Genomic DNA, 19,499 nt, shown 5'->3' on the forward strand with positions numbered 1-19,499 from the left:
TATCCCTCCCACCACTGCCCTCACTGAAGAGTATATATATATGATTGTCCTGCATCACAGACCCAGTTTTCAGAACCATCCAGTTCATTTCCAGCTCTGGTGTTGAGTGACTAAGCCAGCAAAGGCCCCTCCTGAGCACAAAACTAACATTTTTTAAACCCCTTCTCTCACCCATTTGTGAAAAGAGCAAGAGGATGGAAGAAGAAATAAAGGAAAAGGCAAACAGAAGGCATGGGGGCCATTAAGGCATCGTTCATTTCAGGCATGTTCTACTTAAGTATATGTAACGGAGCCGGCCTCGATGTAATCTGGGAATGGTTTCCATATGGCTTGGAATTTAAGTTGTTTTGCAGATTAGCTGTGAGCACCACACATGACCGACAGACAACTCTGTCCAGAATGGCTACTCAGCCCTCAGCCACAACTGGTATTATCACGTTCTGCCACACAGAGTTAAATTTGATGAGGTGTTGCTTGGCTTGCAAGGCTGCCTTCAAGCCACCGTGTCTCTGACTTGAGGAACTTGTGGTCTGGAAGTGTCACTCGCCAGGCACGAGTGCACTCAGCTGCAGCCACTGATTTCCCCAAGCTTAGCATGTTTTCCCAGAACAAGTGAACCTTCAAGCCCCTCTTGCAACTTGTAGTGAACACAATGTTCCCTGCTAGCGATTCGCTTCTCTTCCTCTGAATGTCTGCATGCACTGAGGTCATCCTCTCCCTCTGCCCCTCTACCATCCACATCGAAAATGGGAGATTATTTTTCTTTTTAATTTCCACTGAGTTTTTTTTTCTTTTCCATTTGTCTTCCCCCACCAAAGGTCCCAGATAAGCATTTCTCCATTCTACTGGATTACCTGGAGGGTCTAAAAGGAAGGGCCAGAGAAGTGACAGTGCAGAAAGCTGAAACACTCATGAAGAAATTGGACAATGCAGAGCCCGAAGATTCAAGTTTACTAGAGAAGAGTGAGAGAATCCGGCAAGTCCTGCAGCTGCTTTCCTAAAAGGGAATGAGCCATCATCTCTGTAGTTCCATCAGCAGAGGAAAAATTGGAAAGGATGACTCTCCCCTTCTCTCACCTGAATGTGTATGTGTGCGTGCGTGTGTGTGTATGTGTGTGTGCGCACTAGCATATGTGCCCAAGCAACAGTCTAACTCTCAGCATCTGACGTTCTCCCAGGAAGGTTGTCAGAAGAAGGTAAAGATTGTTCTACTTCTAGATGCATGCTATGGTTATGTCTGGTGATCTCTTCTTTAAGTGATTTGATCTTATCTAGGATATAGGAAAAATGGCCCTTCTGTGTTTTTAAAATGTTCATGTATCAGGGTATAATCACCTTGCAATGATGTAAAGAGATCCAAATCCTTGGCTTTAGAAGGGCCTCCAAAGTCCTAGAAGCGAGAGACAGAGACAGAGAGACAGAGAGAGACAGAGAGAGAGAGAGAGAGAAAGAGAGGGAGAGAGAGAGAGAGAGAGTGTGTGTGTATTTTACAAAAGGAGGGTTTTCAGAAACGGATACAGAACCCAGCCTTTACCCTGCCAGCTGTAATCTATCACTGTCAGCATCGTATGCATATTGTTGGGATCTGTATGTCCCACAAGAAGAGGGTAATAAATTGTTTTTTTGGTAGTAACCTGTCTGAGATCAGCAAGGGTTCTCAGAGCTGTGGAGTGTCTCTGGTTTTATCTCCTCATTCTCCAGCTTTCCACAACACTTGTTGCCTGGTTACAGCGCAAACACTGGAGTGGAGGAGAAAGGGGGAAAGGGGTACCACAAATCAGCCAAATCATGTACCTGGATGGGCAGAAATTGAATGGGTTGGCCTTGTTTTTAATAAAAACAAAGCCTGGCCATTGTGCTATTAACTCTCATTTTACTGCCTGTTCCATTTCATTTTTCCATTTGCCTGGTGTAATTGCCTTTAGATAGAGTTAATTTGTACTCCAGGCTGTGACATCTCTATGAATTGTGGTCATCTCCAAGGAGGAACGTCCCCAAATCCTTCTTGAAAGAAAAACAAAAACATTAATTACCACCAGGAGTTCCCGGGGTTGAAGATCTGACTTGAATAACAGCACTAATTGACCGCTTGTTCCTTGCCAGTCCTGCCAACCTGATTCTTAAAGGATTTGGCAGTTACAATGCTTGGCTGGGCTTTGACAGCCTTCCCAGACATGAAATACTACTAGTTGTTTTGTTTTGTTTTGTTTTAAAGAAAGAAAGAAGAGGTGGGGGTGGGGGAGTGAAATATACTTAACTCTTCCAAAAGGAGCTTATATATCACACCCTCTTTAAATCATGGTGATCACGAGCCAAGCCTTCTGAGTGATACAAGATGTGTTGTTACAGCAAGGGTAACTATAATGGAATTTAATAGAATAGGAGGCCAGGATACAATGGCTGATGTCAGGCAGGGAGAACATGGTAACCGAGTGTTTGTATAGCAGAATCAAGCCAACATGACCTTGGGTAAATTTGCCCTCCTCTCTTCACTTTCTTCTCTTCCCTTTGCCAGAATCTAGCCTAAAAAATAAAAAAAAAATCGTACTGGGCTTGGTAGTAAGGAAGGACCTGGGTTCTCATCCTAGCCCTACCACTTGAGTAAAGTCCCTGCACCTCTTATTTTCCTCATCTGGACAATAAGAACTGACTAGCGTCTGCCTCAGTGAGGTATTGGTGGCAATTGTATAAGACTTTAAAGTGCTTTTCAAACTTCAAACCTCAGCTGTGGTCATCACTGTTGTTATCCAGTTCTGTACAGGGCCCCATACTAGGTCCTGAGGCAACACAAAGATCATAGCAGTTCATTCCTATTCACAAAGTACTTTCTTCAACACAGCCCTGTGATGTACCAGACACCAGCATCATTGTCCCCATTTTGCTGGTGAAGGAACATGGTTGGTGCTCTTACAGAACTAAGTGAGGGAGACAAGATACACAGATAACTCAACACAATGTATAATGAAGGACATACATCAGCGGGGTATAGCCAGGGTGCTTCAGAGAGGGGGAAGATGAAGCCACTTTCTGCCGAGGGGATCAGAGACTACTGTCTTCAGTATAGGAGAAGACTTTTGAATTGGACCTTGAAGGAAGGGTAGGTTTCAAGTGGTATAGCTATGAGGGAAGGGTGTGCCAAGCATTAAGAACAGTGCAAGTAAAAGACATGGGACCTGGAAAGTACGTTTGGGAAAAGGAGAGTATGGTTATCCCTTCCACATCGCAACTTTCCCCATCGCGGTTTCAATATATCAGAGGTCAGCACAAGAAATTAAATGGGAATTTGGGGGAGTTTTGTGGAAACCACTGACAACTCAGAAAGACCAGCAGATAACACAGAAAATGTTTAGAAACTCAAAAATGCAAAAAATATATGTATAGTATTGTATAATATCAACCCAAATTTTATAAGGTACTATAAACACCCCAAAAAAGAAAAAATTCAAACTTCTCTGGTATGAAGGGAGGGCTAAACAATTTTACATGTTTCTAGATCATGGGGGCTTTGCACCCCTAACCCCTGTGATGTAGAAGGGATAGCTATTCTGATTTGGTCAGAGTGTTGTGTTCACACAATATTTGAGAATGGGCTAAAAATATAAGTTGGACTAAAACTTCCACTATATCCTTTGTCTCCAAGACCCTACTTCTAGGCATATATCCCAGGAAGGCAAAACTAGAACTGAAGGTACGGCATAGACCAAAATATTCATAGCAGCATGTGGGGTGGGGAGGTGAGGGGCAGGAAAGAAATTAAAAATAAAAAGTAGTAACCCATTGATTGGGGAATATCTAGATAAATTGTAATACATACATGTAATTGAATATTACTGTGCCATAAGAAAAAATGTACATGAAGAATTCAGAGCAACCTGAGAAGACTCATGAACTACTGCAGAGTGTTGTCAGCACAACCACAGAAACAATGTGTGTGATAATGGAAGTCTCTCTAATGATAATGATCAAGCCTGGCACCTGAAAAAAGAGATGAGAAAATATGCCTCCCTTCTTTCATTGGAGATCTAGGGCACTATAGGTGTGGGGTGCTGTGTGTACCACCTGATGTGACTTTTTCTCTTCTTTTAAAATGTTTGTTACAAGGGAAGATTCCCTGGATATGTGGAGCAGGGAGGGGCATATCCAGAAGTAGATGTGATGAAAAAATAAAAGGCATCAGTTTTAAGAAAGAATGAAAGAAATATTGGTTGGAACCAGATTATGTCCTCTCTAAACTACTTCCCTACCTCCTTGTGGTCTTCAATAGCCATTTCGGCCTTTATTTTTACACAAATGTGACATATGCTCTTAATAGAAATCCGGTCATATGCTCCCCATCCCTTTCCCATGCAGAATTTTTTATGGGGACCAATGTAATGATGGGAGATTCTCAAATTGAGGGTTTCTTTATGACTTCATGTTCAGTATCTTCTAATGGGGGTGAGGTATATGTTTATAATTGATGGCAAATAGCCCTTAGGCCCTCTCTCCCCCCACCCAGTTATAAACTCAGGCACAATATTAAGGAGCAAGACTTCCTAGGAGGCAAGATCAGGGAAGGAAAGCTCAGGAATCCATATGGCAGCTCCAGATCTGCACATTCCCTCCCTCAGATGTTGGCACGTAATGCAACCTCCCATCAGCGCAGAGATGCCGTCTGCTGACAGTATCAGAGGATGCTTGCTTCCCACCTGCCTGTCTTTGTCACCCAGGCAGGGAGCATATGGTCTGTGAGAGTGAATTCTTAGGGAAGCCTGGGTTGCCTTGTGGGCATCTGTTTTCAGCAGACTTTAAATCCAGCCTGGAGATAGACTTTTTCTTAATTCTTAGTGGGAAAGCTTACAGGGGATTTAGATGTGCTGTGTGCTGTGTATGTGTACATGTGTGTGAGAAAGATTTCCAGGGTTCTGTACAGTTTCAGTGATAGCAAACTTTCCATGGTTTCACCATACCTCCAATGGCTTGGAGTCACTATATTTTCTCCAGGTTAACATTATCATTACACATTTGCCATGCCTGTTTTTTCTCAGGAGCTCAAATTGTTGCCAATGCAACCAGCTCCTAATGATTCCTACCCATCAGAGGAGAGCAGTGGTACAAATAAGACATATATACTCCAAAAATCAGTTAATGAACTTTTATTTTAGAATTCATTATGGGATTAAAAAAATGTTTTTAAGGTTTTCTCAAGGTAATGCTAAAAATGTTTGTAAAACCTGACTGTGCACCAAATGAAATGATGAGGAATAGTTCTGTTCTGTCTAGCACTATTCTAGGTGATAGGGACATGCCAGCCTGAGATTAAAAACTTACCCAGCATAAGCCCCTAGGAAATAATTGAGAATCAATTGTATTTCCCTTGTGCATCTGTATTTGCCCTCTTTCTACTCAAGACCTTTCTAGTCTCTAATAAAACCTTCCCTACCAATTCATATTCAATAGAGAAAACTATCTTCATCTATTACTCAGTCTATCAACAAGCATTAATTAAGCTTTTACTAGCTTTATAGATTGAAATGTCTAATTCAGGAACTCATGCCCTGATCATCCTGTATTCTGCCAGGGGTAGGGAACCTGCAGTCCTGAGGCAACATGTGGCCTTCTAGGTCCTCAAGGGCAGCCCTTTGATTCCAAACCTCACAGAGCAAATCCTAAGTGCAGGCTGCCCTTGAGGACTTAAGAGGGCCCCAGGTTCCCCACCCCTGTCTTCAGAACCCTGCTGTTCTCTCTTTCCCACCTTCAAGTCCCACCTTCTCCATAGATGCTTCCAAAGCACTACAGGTTACGGTGATCTCTTTCCTGTTTTAGTTGCTGAACCATTGAAAGTCTGTCCCACAGAACCTAGCACTTGATTATACACTGTCTCACATAGTCCTCTAATAGTTTCATGGGTTGTAATATCTCTCCCCAACAAAGCTATAAGCTGTTTGAAAGTAAGAACTATTTCCTTCATTCAGTTAAATTTCATCTTCTGAGTCCCGATAATATGCAGGACACTCATAGTCTCTGGGGAGACAGATTTGAACAAGATCTAATCCCTGTCCTCCAGGAGTTTACTTTCTAGTAAGACACAGTCCAGTAAACTCCTGTTTCTCGTATCCTTCACAGAACACATCTGTGCTGAGTACATAGTAGATGCTGAAGTAAATGCACATTGGCTTGACTTGCCTACAAAAATGAAGCTATGAGCTATGACCAGGTAAGAGGTGGATTTTATTCACCCTTCTTTTAAAAACCTATTTCTCCTTGTGTGGGTAATTTAATGCTTTGTATCTCGTGTGCAATAAGGGAGCTTCTCACTTAAGTAAATAGTGTTCTCTCTACTTTGAAAGGTAGTCCAAAAGCTAAAAAACAAACAAACAACAGGATATGGACTGAATGAGCTCTTGTTCAACACTAGTCAGGAGTCAGTTACAAGTACTGCAAAGCTTGTGACCTAGGAGACATGGTTTTACTCTGTAAAGTCTCTGCAATGTCACATTCCCCTAAATATGCAGCTACTCATCACCATTATCCAAACCTTAAGTGTCCATATTGTTCAGAATTATGCCCCCTCCCAGATCTCGGTCTTACAACCCTATCCACAATCTCATTACTTTTCACCTCTCATACTCCTCTCCTTTTTTCCTTCATCTTTATCATTTCCCCACCTCCTCTTCCAGCTTTGTCACCTTCCAGATTGCACCACTGACCACTACGGCATTAAACCTACAGAATATTGCTGGGAAAAGCTACAACACTTATAATTTGTTCCAAAAACAAACCCATTCTATTTAAAATAAACTGTACCAAACTAACTGTAGAATATAAAAAACCAAATCTTTTTATTAAACTGAATTTATTCAGAGAAATGTAGACAACTTCCAGGTCAAATGACCAACAAGATGGAGTGCTTCACATTTTCACTGATCCTCATGATTTGTCCACAGAAATTATGCCCCAAAGATAAAGCAATTTCAGCTGTCTCTATGATCTAGAACCCAAAGAAAGTTAAAAAACATTATGAACTGATACCTACCCTGAACTCACACTATATCCCCTCTCTCACCTGCTGCAAGCAGCAGAGCTGTACTAGCTGACCTAAGGACCTAACCCACTCAATCTCACATCCCATTCTCCTGTCCCTCTTTCCAATACCTTGGAGATTCAGGCTGCAGAGGTTTGCTGGGGCTTTGATGGCCAGTGCTACAGCAGCATTTTGTGCTGCAAAGGATTTCAGCAAGAGAGTAGAGGAATAGAGGGAAATGGACAAAACACATATTTGGGCTTAAAAAAGAGCTCAACTCTATGATCTTCGAAGAGCCTCCAACAGTCAAACTCCAAATGACAGACATCATCCCTGCTGCGGTGATGCCACTGTATCTGCACTCTGAACTGCTGAATCCATGAACTGAAAAATGGAGGAGATAGAATAGGTCACCATGCAGGGAAGGGATGAGCACTCCACTAAGCTTGAGGGAAAGAACCAAGCATCCAGCTGGGGCCAGTTCTGTCCCTCTGAAATTCACTTGGGCATAGATCTAGGATGGTGAGCTGAGACAATTTGAGATCCAGTCCCCAGGGAAACCACAATCAGAGGGGAGAGAATCAGAAAGTGAGCAATAGGGAAAAACAAAGAGGGAAAGCTAAATTACTGAATATTTCAGGAAAGATAAAACTCAAAAACCTTGAGCATAAGTAGGTAAATCAACAGGAAAATATTAATAGCAGAAGGAAATCCTCCAGATCTGGTAAATAAGTTCAGGCATCTATGAATAAATGCCACTAAACAAAGGGAAATGATCTAATACTTGATGAAACGGGACCCTGTGAAGTTTTAAGGAACCACAATACATGTTCCTAAGTAGTTTAGAAGAGAAATGAGAATTAGGAGAACAGAATTTATGGTCTGCACAATAAAAATAATTGGCAAAATAGAAAAATTTGAATCTGCAATGGCAAGTTTCACCAAAGAAGCAAGAGAAAACCATGTATTGAGAATGTAAATATGCAGAAGTGAAGGACAGTCTTGACGAAGAAAAGCAAAATAAAATAATCATAAAGAAAATATGCTTACCACCCAGGCAAAACATACTGAGCTTGGTAGAAATAAATGCATTTTCTAGAGTAGGGATGAAAAATAGGCATCAAAGTTTGAACCAAGAGTACCTCTAATCCAATTAAGTGAGTGTTTCTGACCTACTCAGGGTAGTTCCTCTTCTTCATTGAGAAAGGATTGACTTTAGAGAAGGGAAGAATTTGTAACCAAATGAGATAGAGAGCACTATGAAATGTAAAATGGATAATTTTAATTATATTAAAATTTAAAAGTTTTTACACAAATAAAACCAATGCAACCAAGATTAGAAGGAAAGCAGAAAGCTGGAAAACAATTTTTACCAAAAGTCTCACTGATGAAGGCCTCATTTCTCAAATATATAGTGCATGGAGTCAAATTTATAAGAATACAAGCCATTCTTCAATTTATAAATCATCAAAGGATATGAATAGGCAGTTTTCAGATGAAGAAATTGGTTACCTATGGTCAAATGAAGAATGCTCTAAATCATTATTGATTAGAAAAATGCAAATTAAAACCAACTCTGAGGTACCACCTCACACCTATCAGATTAGACTAAAAAAATTATAAATGTTAGAGGGGATGTGGGAAAATTGGGACACTAATGCACTGTTGGTAGAGTTGTGAATTGATCCACCCATTCTGGAGAGGAATTTGGAACTATACCCATAGGTTAATTAAATTGTGTATACCCTTTGATCTAGCAATACCGTAACTAGGTCTATATCCCAAAGAGGTCACGAAAGGGGAAAGGGCCGCTATGTACAAAAATATTTATAGTAGCTCTTTTTGTGGGGGCAAAAAATTGGAAACTGAGGGGATGCACATCGATTGGGGAATGACTGAACAAGTTGGGACATATAAATGTAATGGAATACTATTGTGCTATAAGAAATGATGAATAGGTATGATTTCAGAAAAACCTGGAAAGACTTACATGAACTGATGCAAATTGAAGGGAGCACAGTCAGAATATTGTACACAGTATTAGCAACAGTATACAATGATCAACTAAGAATGCCTTAACTCTTCTTAGCAATACAGTGATCCAAGAAAATTCCAAAGGTCTCATGATGGAAAATGCTATCCACATCAGAGAAAGAGCTGATGGAGTCTGCATGCAGATAGAAGCATATTCACTTTCTTTTTTTTCATGGTTCTTTTCTTTTGGGTTGTTTCTTCTTTCATAAAATGACTAATATGGAAAGATGTTTTACACGATTACACATACATTATATTTAATTGCTAGCTGTCTTAGGAGGGAGGTGACAAGGGAGAGGGAAATAATTTGGACCTCAAAGTTTTTTTAAAATGAATGTTAAAAATTTTCTTTCCATGTAATTGGAAAGAAAATACTATTTAAAAAAAGAAATGATTGAGATATTGATCTCAGAGAGACTTTTCAACCTTTGAACAGAGTAGTCTAGGAAGGAATTGAAAGTTGTAGCTGAAGATTAAGTGACTGTTGTTAACGATTCCATTAAATCACTTTAATGGAAATCATTTTAACATGTATTTTCTTCTTCTACACAATGTAGCCAGGAGGCTGGAATATATCATCAAGTGAGAGATTATCTAGTAAAGATCAGATAAGAAAGGGACATTGTTGAGTTATGATTGGTGACCTCCTTCTGAGATACACTGAGACAAGTATTTGTTGACCTGCTCTTAAGAGAGAGGACTGATGTTTGTTTTCAGAGTGTGCACCCAAGGGGTGACAGAGCTTCCTAAAAACTGAACTTCTACCCACTTTCTGGCAATTCTCACAGCCAGAAGGAATTTAGAAACCATTGTTAAACATTATGAAATATTGATCCTGAAACTGAAGATCCTAGGAGCACAGATAGTATTTTCATCACTGCTGTCAGTTGAAAACAAAAAAGTACATCTGGATAGTTAAATAGTGCCTTGCCATGTGGTAGGTGATCAGTTACTTGTTGAATTAAGGGAATGGAAGCTGGTTTACTGGTTACAAGACTTTCACTTTTGACCTTTTTTTGTGTATACAAAAAGCTTTCAGTGGGTTAGATGGTTGGGTCAAATGTAGTCCCTTGAAATTTAATAAGGATAAATATATAGTCTTAAATTTGGATTCAGAAAATTGATTTCACAAATATTTGACAAAACTAGATTGTTTAGCTGGAACAAAAATAAATGTGGAGAATGTTCTTGGACCGTGGCAGTAGACTTATGGCAGCTAGGTAGCACAATAGATAGAATGGCAGTCCTCGAGTCAGGAAGACTGATCTTCCTGAGTTCAAATCTGGCCTCAGATACTTAGCTATGTGACCCTGGTCAAGTCATCTAACCCTATTTGCCTCAGTTTCCTCATCTGTAAGATGAACTAGAGAAGGAAATGACAAACCACTCCAGTATCTTTGCCAAGAAAACCCCAAATGGGTTTGCAATGAGTCAGACACAACTGAATGAATGAATAACCACAGTATGAACTGACTGTCATCAGTCCTCTGGAATCATGAAGAGTTGTATTGATCATGGCTATAACAGCTTTCAAAGTTGGTTGGTTTTTATGGTGTTATTATCACCATCTAAGTTATTTTCCTGATTCTCCTCATTTCTTTCTTCATTGGCATATAAAAGTCCTTGAAAAGTTCATTTCCATCATATTGTTACAATATGAATTGTTCTATTTCCGCTCACTTCCAAAGCGTTTCCTCATTTCTTACAGCACAGTAGTACTCTATCACGCTCATGTACCATGACTTAGTCACCATTCCGAAATTATTGTGCATCTTCTTTGTTTATTGCATATAAACTTTTACCTTGCTTTCCCATTAAGTTCCCATCTTCTTTTCTTCCTTTAACCATAAAAGAAACTTTTTGAAAGAATCATCTACACTTACTGCCTCTACTTCCTCACTAGCCACTTACCCCTGACACTGTTACAGTCTGACTTCTGTCCCTACAACTCTACTGAAGTTGATCTCTCAAAAGAGAGATCAAATGCCTTTTATGGCACTGATCACATAGCACTTATATATATATATATATATATATATATATATATATATATATATATATATATACATATATATATATATATACATATATATATATATATATATAAAATCTCCCCTAATAATTAATAATAATAATAGCTAGAATTTATGTAGCACTTTCTATGTTCCAGGCATTGGGGATGGAAAGAAAGAAAGAAAAAATAAAAAGCTTTGCCCTCAAGGAACTTACAGTATAGTTTGGAGGTGGATAAACACAAATGAGGGAGAAGATTCAGGAAAGGCCTGGCTCATGCAGATGGTCACCCCCGAGCTATCTTGTGATGAGGCAAAGGGAGGAAGAGAGAATGTGATGAGCATGGAAGGTAGCAGAAGCAGGAAGATGGAAGATGCCGTGTCCTATGTGGGAAATGACAAACAGGCTGGTTTAATGGGAACACAAAGTGAGGGATGAGTGATGTAAAATAAATTCAAAGAAGCAGGGAGCCTGATGGTGATAGGCTGTAAATACTAAACAGAGGCATTTGTATTCTACCCTGGACCCAGTTTGGAGCTGCTGAAATGTCTCAGATGGGGAGTAACACAGTCATAGCTATATTTGGTGAAGCATTTTGGCATCTGTATAGAAGATAGGGAAGACAAGCCAGAGAGGGGAGAGAATAAAACCTGGGAGACCAGTCAAGGTTACTACAATATTCCAGACAAGCAAAGGTGACAGTCTGAGCTGGGGTAGGGAAAGCAGCCACATGAGTGGCGAGAAGGGGGTGGATATGATGAAATGGTGTGGAGACTTGATTGTTGGTTGGAGGTTAGCAGTAAGGGAAAATGAAGGGTCCAGGGTGATTCTAAGGAAGAAATTGCCCCTAGAACTCTTTGCTCCCACCCAAAAGCAATAGTTTTCAATCCTGGTTTGTTTTTGGTGGCATGAAATTCTCCACAACATTCCCCAAATTAATTTTAATTAACTTAAAATACTCACACACACACACACACACTTTAAAGCCTTTTAAAGAATGAAGTCAGGTATCACATCCAACAGTTCCATGTCACAGAACATTGACATCAGTGAATAAATAGAAATCCCCCATTGGATGGAGAAGGGAGGAAAGGAATGAGTGTTTGTTGAGAACTTGCTATGTCCAAGGCACTGTGCTAAACATTTGGACAGATAACTTATTTGATCCTCACACTACCCCTGAGAGGTAGGTGCCATTATTATTTCCATTATATATTTGAGAAAAAGGAAACAAGTAAGTTGCCCAGGGTCATACAGGTAATAAGTGTCTAAGGCCGGATTTAATTCAGGTCTCCCTGACTCCAGGCCTGGCAGTCTATCCACTGGGCCATATCTGGTACCATCCTGTGGAGAATCTGAACTTGGAAACTCATAGGGTGGGAAAGGATGCTGTCCTTTTCCTTTGAAAGGAACCTTTCTACCAAAGCACATAAGGAATAATAATTACTCATATTTACACGGTACTTTAAAGTTTGCAAAGTACTTTTCCTCACATTTTTGTGTTTCTTCCTGATCCTAGCAGAGTCCCATAGTAGGTCCTTATTTAGCTTATATATTAAATAAGTGAGTGAATGACAATTGACATGTCTATCCAGCAAAATAAATTTGAATGCAGCCTTTCTTCAGCCTTTTCCAGACATAACAGGACCTTTATACCAGGAATTCAATTCAAAAGACACTTATTAAACACCTACTATGTGTAAGGAGATAGAAAAAACAAAAACCAAAAGCCCTGTGAGGTGAGTGGTGCAAATATTACATCCTCCATCTTATAGATGTCTTTCCATGACTGCTGCGCCTTGGATAGCCCATTCTTTCTAACGTCAGCTAGGCTGTCAGTCACCCCAAGAACTGCCACTGTCTTCTGCTTCCTGAGTGCACAGCACGCAGGGTGCACAGTCAGCACTCAAGAAATACATGTCTTGACAACTTCTCCGGCCCAACTATTTCCTTCCCCCAGACTTCTAGTTGGAATCACTCCTAGGTATCGGGCATCTGCTTTAGGGTTGTGCTGCATGAGCAGATTGCCTCCCATTCAGTCCTTGAGGTCAAATGTTTCCTGCCTGGGAATGATTTTCTCTAATGTACGGTAAGAGATGTTACTTAGTTTCCCTGTTCCTCAGATTCTGTTGTACCCTAACTGGACTTAACAGACTTGGGAAATTTCAGAAAAGGAAAGGACATAGTTCAGTCCCCTTGTTTTACAGATGATGAAACTGAGGCTCAGGAAAGTTAAATTGCTTGTCCAAGATCACACAGGCAGGAAGTATCAAAAGAGGGATTCGAATCCAGATCTGATGACTCCAGAGGCAGACAGCTAAGGTACAGCAGATCTGTACAATTTCAGAACAAGAATGGACATAATTGAGTGACGCAGTAAATTGAGCAATGGGTCTGGAGCCAGGAAGACCTGAATTCAAATCGGACCTCAAACATTTAATAGCTATGTGATGCTGGGCAAGTCACAACCTCTGTTTGCCTCAGTTTCAACTGTAAAATGGGGATAATAATAGCACCTTCCTCCCAGGGCTGTTGTAAAGGTCAAATGAGATACTATTTATAAACTGCTTAGCACGGTGCCTAGCACAGAGTAAAGGCTATATAAATGCTTTATTTCTTTTCCCCCTCATTAAATTATATTTCCTGTTCTGAAATTCTACAAATCTGCTGTTCTCAATTGTGGTACTACCTCTGCAGCCAGAGGATCTGGTTTAAATCTCTGCTTTGATACTGACCCTGTGGCCTTGGGCAAGTCATTTAACTGCCCTCATATATAAAATGAGGTGGTTAGGCTAGGTCTTTATGCCATGCCCAGCTGTGGTACACTAAAAAGAGCATTGACTCTGGAGTCAAAGGTTGTTGTTAAATCATTTCAGTCAGGTCTTACTCTTTGTGACCCTTGGCAAAGATGCTGGAGTGGTTCTCCATTTCCTTCTCTGGCTGATTTTACAGACGGGGAAACTGAGGCAAAGAGAGTTAAGTGACTTTCCCAGGATCACACAGCTAATAAAGATCTGAGTTCAGATCCTGTTCCTGATGCTGACCACCAACCTACTCACTAGGTTTGAGTTTTCTCATCTGTAAAACAAAGGGGTTAGAGTAGATGCCTCTGAGGCCCCTTCTAACCCAAGATTTATGATATTATTATGTGACTATGAAGGCAACTGAAAATTAAGCCTGGCACCTCACTCTGCCCCAGCTTAGAATTCAAGGCCTCTAAAAATCAACTTCATCTTAAATTGAATGGCTTTGCTACTGAAGTAATCAGATTCTCTTTAATGCACAGACTGCAGCTCTTTAGCTCTAGGGAAAGCAGCCAGGAACGACTCCTTCCTTGGGGGACTTAGGGCATTGGGCAGGAATGGAAATTAAGAAGCTGGGGGCCAAGGGAGGGAGAGAAGGAGAAAGGGAGACAAGCAGGCACCAGGGAAAACACCACCCGTAGGGGTCAACGTCAGGAAAGTCTCCATCAGGCTACAGGAATAGACTTAACCAATCTTTTCAGTCCCACAGTCACATTAGTTGGATGACATAATTCAGCCTAACAACCATCCTGACCTTCCCCCCACCCCCACCTTCTTTGCCTGAATCAGCCAGTTGTTGACTAAATCAACTGGTTGTGTTGGCTTCTGTCTTGATGGACAGAGGTGTTCCTGAATATACCGTGTGGTGGAAGGCCAGAAACTGTGGTCAGGCTGGCACCAGAGGGCCCACTGCAAGGGATGACATGAAATCAGAAATTGAGGTTGCAATTTTGCGCGAGGGATTTTACATAGAAACACTGTGTTCAGGCACAAATAGGTGGGTTTGGGGTTTGGGTGCGAAAATCAGAAAAATGTGTCTTATTTCCATGCCAATCACCTCATCTTCTGGTCAATACTGTAACATTTCAGCAAGCCAGGTATCTATTGGTTTGAATCTTCACTCTTTTAGGAGGTTTTTTAGGAAGAGAGGGAGTGGGGGGGAGGGGCAGAAAAGCCTCACACTACCTCCAAATAGCCCTGGATATCTTTGTAGTCAAGACCATCTTTGAAAAATGAATGCCTTTGACTCATTTGGGCTATGTGCTCCCTCTGTTTTGTTGGAATGGAATAGGCCTTGTCTCTATGTACGTTTGTTTAGGTTATATTTAACTTCTTATTTTCAATTTCCAGAAGAATGTCTCTTCGTAAATAGACCAATCGAGGCCTCAGAGCCGTGTAAGACAGTTGTGTTTTGTTTGTTCGTTCTGGAAAATTTGCTTATGGTTTAGAGACCGTGTGTGGCTTTGTTTTTAATTTATTTAGGGAGAATAATGCAAGGCACATGCAGCACCCCTGGAAGCCAAAACTGAAATCAAATACAGACATGGTGCCATTGACAGGAGATGCTAGATCATTCTCATCAGCTCCAGACAAACTGTTTTCTTCCCCACCCATCAGAAGAAATCTGCTGTTCTTCCTCCCCCCTCTCCCAACTGGACTTTTCAAGATTTTTCTCCCACTCCCTACAAAGGAGAGACATAAAGGCATGTCTGGAGCAGGAGGAATAGTTGCACAGTCCCAGGTTGGTTAAAAGACTAGAACATCCAATGAGACCTTAAGATACAACTAGGGAATGCTGTGGAAAGAGTGTTGGCTCTGCAGTTAGAACTTTTGGGTTCAAATCCTCCCTGAGATACTAATCATGGCACCTTGGAGAGGTCATTTAACTTTCCTAGGCCTCAATTTCTCCATCTCTAAAATGAAGGGGATGAACTAAGGCTCTTCCAGCTCTAGAACCATAATCTCATGAATGCCCATGCCTTCTCTTGGCTTGCTATGGCGGGTTCCCAAAGTACTCTTCTCTAAAGCAAGGTTTCTTTACCGTGGGTACTTAAACTCTTTTTAAAAAATGATTTTGATAAATATATTTGAAAAAATCTACAATAATTAAATTAATCAATTGCAGTGAATTAAATCTGCAATTAATATAAATAAGATATTTGAAAAATAATTGCTTGCTTTTGTAATCTTCTGTATTTTTTTCATGCATTAGGAAAAAAAAAACATTCTTCTGAGAAGTTAACTTCACTAGACTGTCAGGGGGGTGCTTGATGCAAAAGCAGGGTGAGTCCCTGCTCTAAAGGCAATTGAAGGAAGCACATTCACTTTTCAGAGAGGTTAAGAAATAACCTGTCAGTTCTACAGAGCTTGCCCTTTCCCCTTCCTCCCCTCCTCCCAGCTCTCTGAAGTATTGATGCTTCAAACATTTTTAACCTGAAAAAGCAGGATCTCAGTGCTCTGGATTGGAGTATCGCATTTTATTTGAATTCCTGCTTCTTTTTAAAAACCTTTTGGGGCCCCAGACCCATGAGTCTGTATTCCTATAAGATGTGTTAGAAACTCAAAGACAGGGGATTCTCCTTTTTTTTTCTTTAATGTACGTTTCAGACAGACTAGACTCAGGACCATCCAGAATGCCCTTGACCAATTGGCACCAACCTTTATGTTTCCTGGAACAGACCCTGAGGCCGCCTTTGTAAGGTCTCCAGACCAAGCAGCTGCCCTGGTGAGTTATTTCTGGCCTCACCCAGCAGGGGCCTTTATTATTTCATGGAGTTATATCTCCTAGAGTTAGTAGGGGGCTTTGAACTCAATTACTGTGCTTGGGCCACAAAGAAAACAAACAGACAAAAAAGATTCAGTCCCTAACCTCAAGGAGTTTATATTCCATTGGGATTGGGAGTGGGGAATTGCGTGTATGCAGAAATTAAATAAAACAGTTTCCCAGAGCAGACCACTAGCATCTTAGAAATCAGGAGAGTCTTCCTGTAGGAAGTGGTGTGTGAACTGAACCTTAAAGGAAGCTAGAAATTACACAAGTTGATGGTGAGAAGGGAATGTATTCCAGGCAGGGGGGCTATTTCTGCACAGACGTGGAAGATGGAGTGCTACATGTGGGGAGCAGCAAGTGGTCCGATGTGCTTGTAATGTAGAACATGTGAGGGAAATGATGGGCAGTAATAAGCCTGAAAATCTAAGCAAGCCCCAGATAGTGAAGGTCTTTGAAACTAGAGGAATTTGTGTTTTATCAAGACAAAAAGGAGCTGGTCAGAGGAATAACATGATCACACCTACACATTGGCAGCTGAGTAAAACCTGGATGGGAGCAGCAGAGAGGACAATTCAGAGCTATGAAGTAGTCCAGGAGAGGTCTCCTGCGTGGGGGAGGGGAAGGGGTGAGAGATCAGCATGGAATTGACAAGACTTAGAAACTGATCGGATATGCAGGATGAGGCAGAGGTGATGCTGAAGTGGGATGACTGAGGATACCCTCAAAAGATCCAGGCGCAGCTAGATGGTGCTGTGGGTAGAGCCTCAGCCGCTGGAGGCAGGAGGACCAGAGTTCAACCCAGCCTCAGACAATTCATAGCTGGGTGACCCTAGACAAGTCACTTCACCCTGTTTGCCTTAGTTTCTCATCTGTAAAAAGAGCCACAAAAGGAAATGGCAAACCACTGCAGTATCTCTGTCAAGACAACCCCAAATGGGGACATGAAGAGTCAGACACCACCAAAGAACAACTAAACAACAGCAAAAGAAACAGAAGTTAGAAGAGTTAGAAGTTAGAAAAAAGAGCAGGTTTGAGGGGAAGGACATGTTTAGTTTGAGATGCCTATGAATATCTAGCTGGAGTTCAGGTTATATTGAGCTGGGGTCCTCCGCGTACAGGTGATGCGTGGATGGGTAGCTGAGGGCAGGGGGAAGGGAGGGGGCAGAAAGTGCAAAAATACAAAGATGAGAAATGGAAAGGCATTTGGGGAAAGCCACAAGTAAGCCAGTATGGCTGAATCGCTCAGTGAGTGGACAAGACCAAAACATAAGATGACTACGGAAGTAAGAAGGGATCAGGTTGTTTAGAGCCTTAAATGCTAAACAAAAGACCTTGTATTCAATCTTGGAAGTAATAAGGAGCTGCTGGAATTCATGGAATGAGGAGATTAGAATGACCCAGTACAGGTCATACCTTCTCTGTAGCCTTCTTACAGTACTTTAGCTTATAGTGATCTAATTTTTTTGTTTTTTATTTTATTTCTTTTTTTTATTATGAAACAAACAACACAAATATTTCAAAACCACCGTATTTCATTTACATGTGTATTTCAAATACAAATATTTCACTCTACAAAGAACAAAAAAAGATTGTAAATGAAACTGACTTTTTTTATTTATTCTGAAAAAAATTAATAACATTTAGAGAAAACTGGGAAGGCTTACATGGACTGATGCAGAGTAAAGTAAGCAGAACCAAGAAAACAATGTATACTAAAACATCAGCATTGTAAAAAACAAACCATTTTGAAAGAACTGATCAACAGTGATCATTCACGATTCCACAGAACCAAGAATGAAGAATGCTACCCACCTCCTGACACAGAGGTCATAGACTGATATTTAAGGCACACATTTTTGTACGTAACCAATAGGATAATTTAGTTTGTTTCATTATGCTGATTTGTTACAAGGAGCGGTTTTATTTTTGTTTGTTCATTTTCCAGTGGAAAGGGGAAGGGGAGCTGGAGGATGAAAAAAATGCTTGATGTTTGAACAAAAATTGAATTCTTTAAAATGTGGATATTAAACTTCACAAGGTAGTAATAAAATTTCCCTGTTTGTTCCTGCTGCTTTAAACTGCTTTATATGTAGCCTGGGATTCTAGTTGAGACTAGGGCATTTTGCATGAGACTCTCAGAATTACTGGAGAGCATGTTAACACAAAGCTACATAACTTCATGAGAGGAGGAGTTGGTTTGAGAGCTTTGAAGAGGAGAAACATTCTTTTTTTCTTCTAGAGAAAGAACATGCATGATCCTAGACTCTCTGGGACTAAATCCAGACATTTGGAGAGAAAGAGGAAGACTGTGGAAGACAAAGACATGCAGGGAAAGCTGGCTCCTCGATTTGTTCCCGATTTCCATCTTGCTCACATAAGAACTTCAGGGAACTTCCCTTTGGGTGAAATCTGGGCATTTTTTTAAATTTGAGCTGAAAATATATCTCTCCAATGGGAGAGCTCATTTACCTTTTCTGTATATTTTCTAATATATTATAATCTGTATTAGAGTAGATTAGATTTCTGCATTATCTGTTTGCTCTCTTCTTGAATAAATGAATTTACTCATTTTCACTATTTATCATGGTCTTTTTTGTAATTAACGTTAGTATGAGAGGTTAAAGCCAGTCATTATAAGTTTGAGGCAGCCCTTATCCCTTATGAGTGATCAGAGAAACTATTGGCTTTTGTTTTGAACCTAAAAATCATGCCCTTGGACTTGGTAATATTTAAGGAGGCAGCTAGGTGACTTGGTGGATAGACCGCTGGGCCTGGAGTCAGAAAGACCTGAATTCAATCCCAACCTCAGTCACTTACTAGCTGTATAACCCTGGGTAAACCACTTAATCTCAGTTTGCCTTAATCCAGTGGAGAA

General features: G+C 40.6%; 1 protein-coding gene across 13 annotated transcripts in view; it reads left to right on the forward strand.

The window, feature by feature from the left end:
* CHLSN (cholesin) overlaps nt 1-19,198 on the forward strand; it is a 366,272-nt gene extending 347,074 nt beyond the window's left edge. For 5 of the 13 annotated variants that reach the window (XM_072597760.1, XM_072597762.1, XM_072597761.1 and 2 more), the window contains one exon: nt 819-1,633. In XM_072597760.1, the coding sequence (XP_072453861.1) occupies nt 819-1,001 (183 nt within the window). In that variant the 3' untranslated portion in view covers nt 1,002-1,633. Of the gene's footprint in view, nt 1-818; nt 1,872-6,105; nt 6,197-15,336; nt 16,580-18,863 lie in introns of those variants that run through there. The other 8 variants (XM_072597763.1, XM_072597765.1, XM_072597766.1 and 5 more) reach the window with 5 other exon arrangements.
* Nucleotides 19,199-19,499: the final 301 nt, after the last annotated feature.

The sequence above is a fragment of the Notamacropus eugenii genome, chromosome 3, assembly GCF_028372415.1.
Source record: "Notamacropus eugenii isolate mMacEug1 chromosome 3, mMacEug1.pri_v2, whole genome shotgun sequence".
NCBI lineage: Eukaryota > Metazoa > Chordata > Mammalia > Diprotodontia > Macropodidae > Notamacropus > Notamacropus eugenii.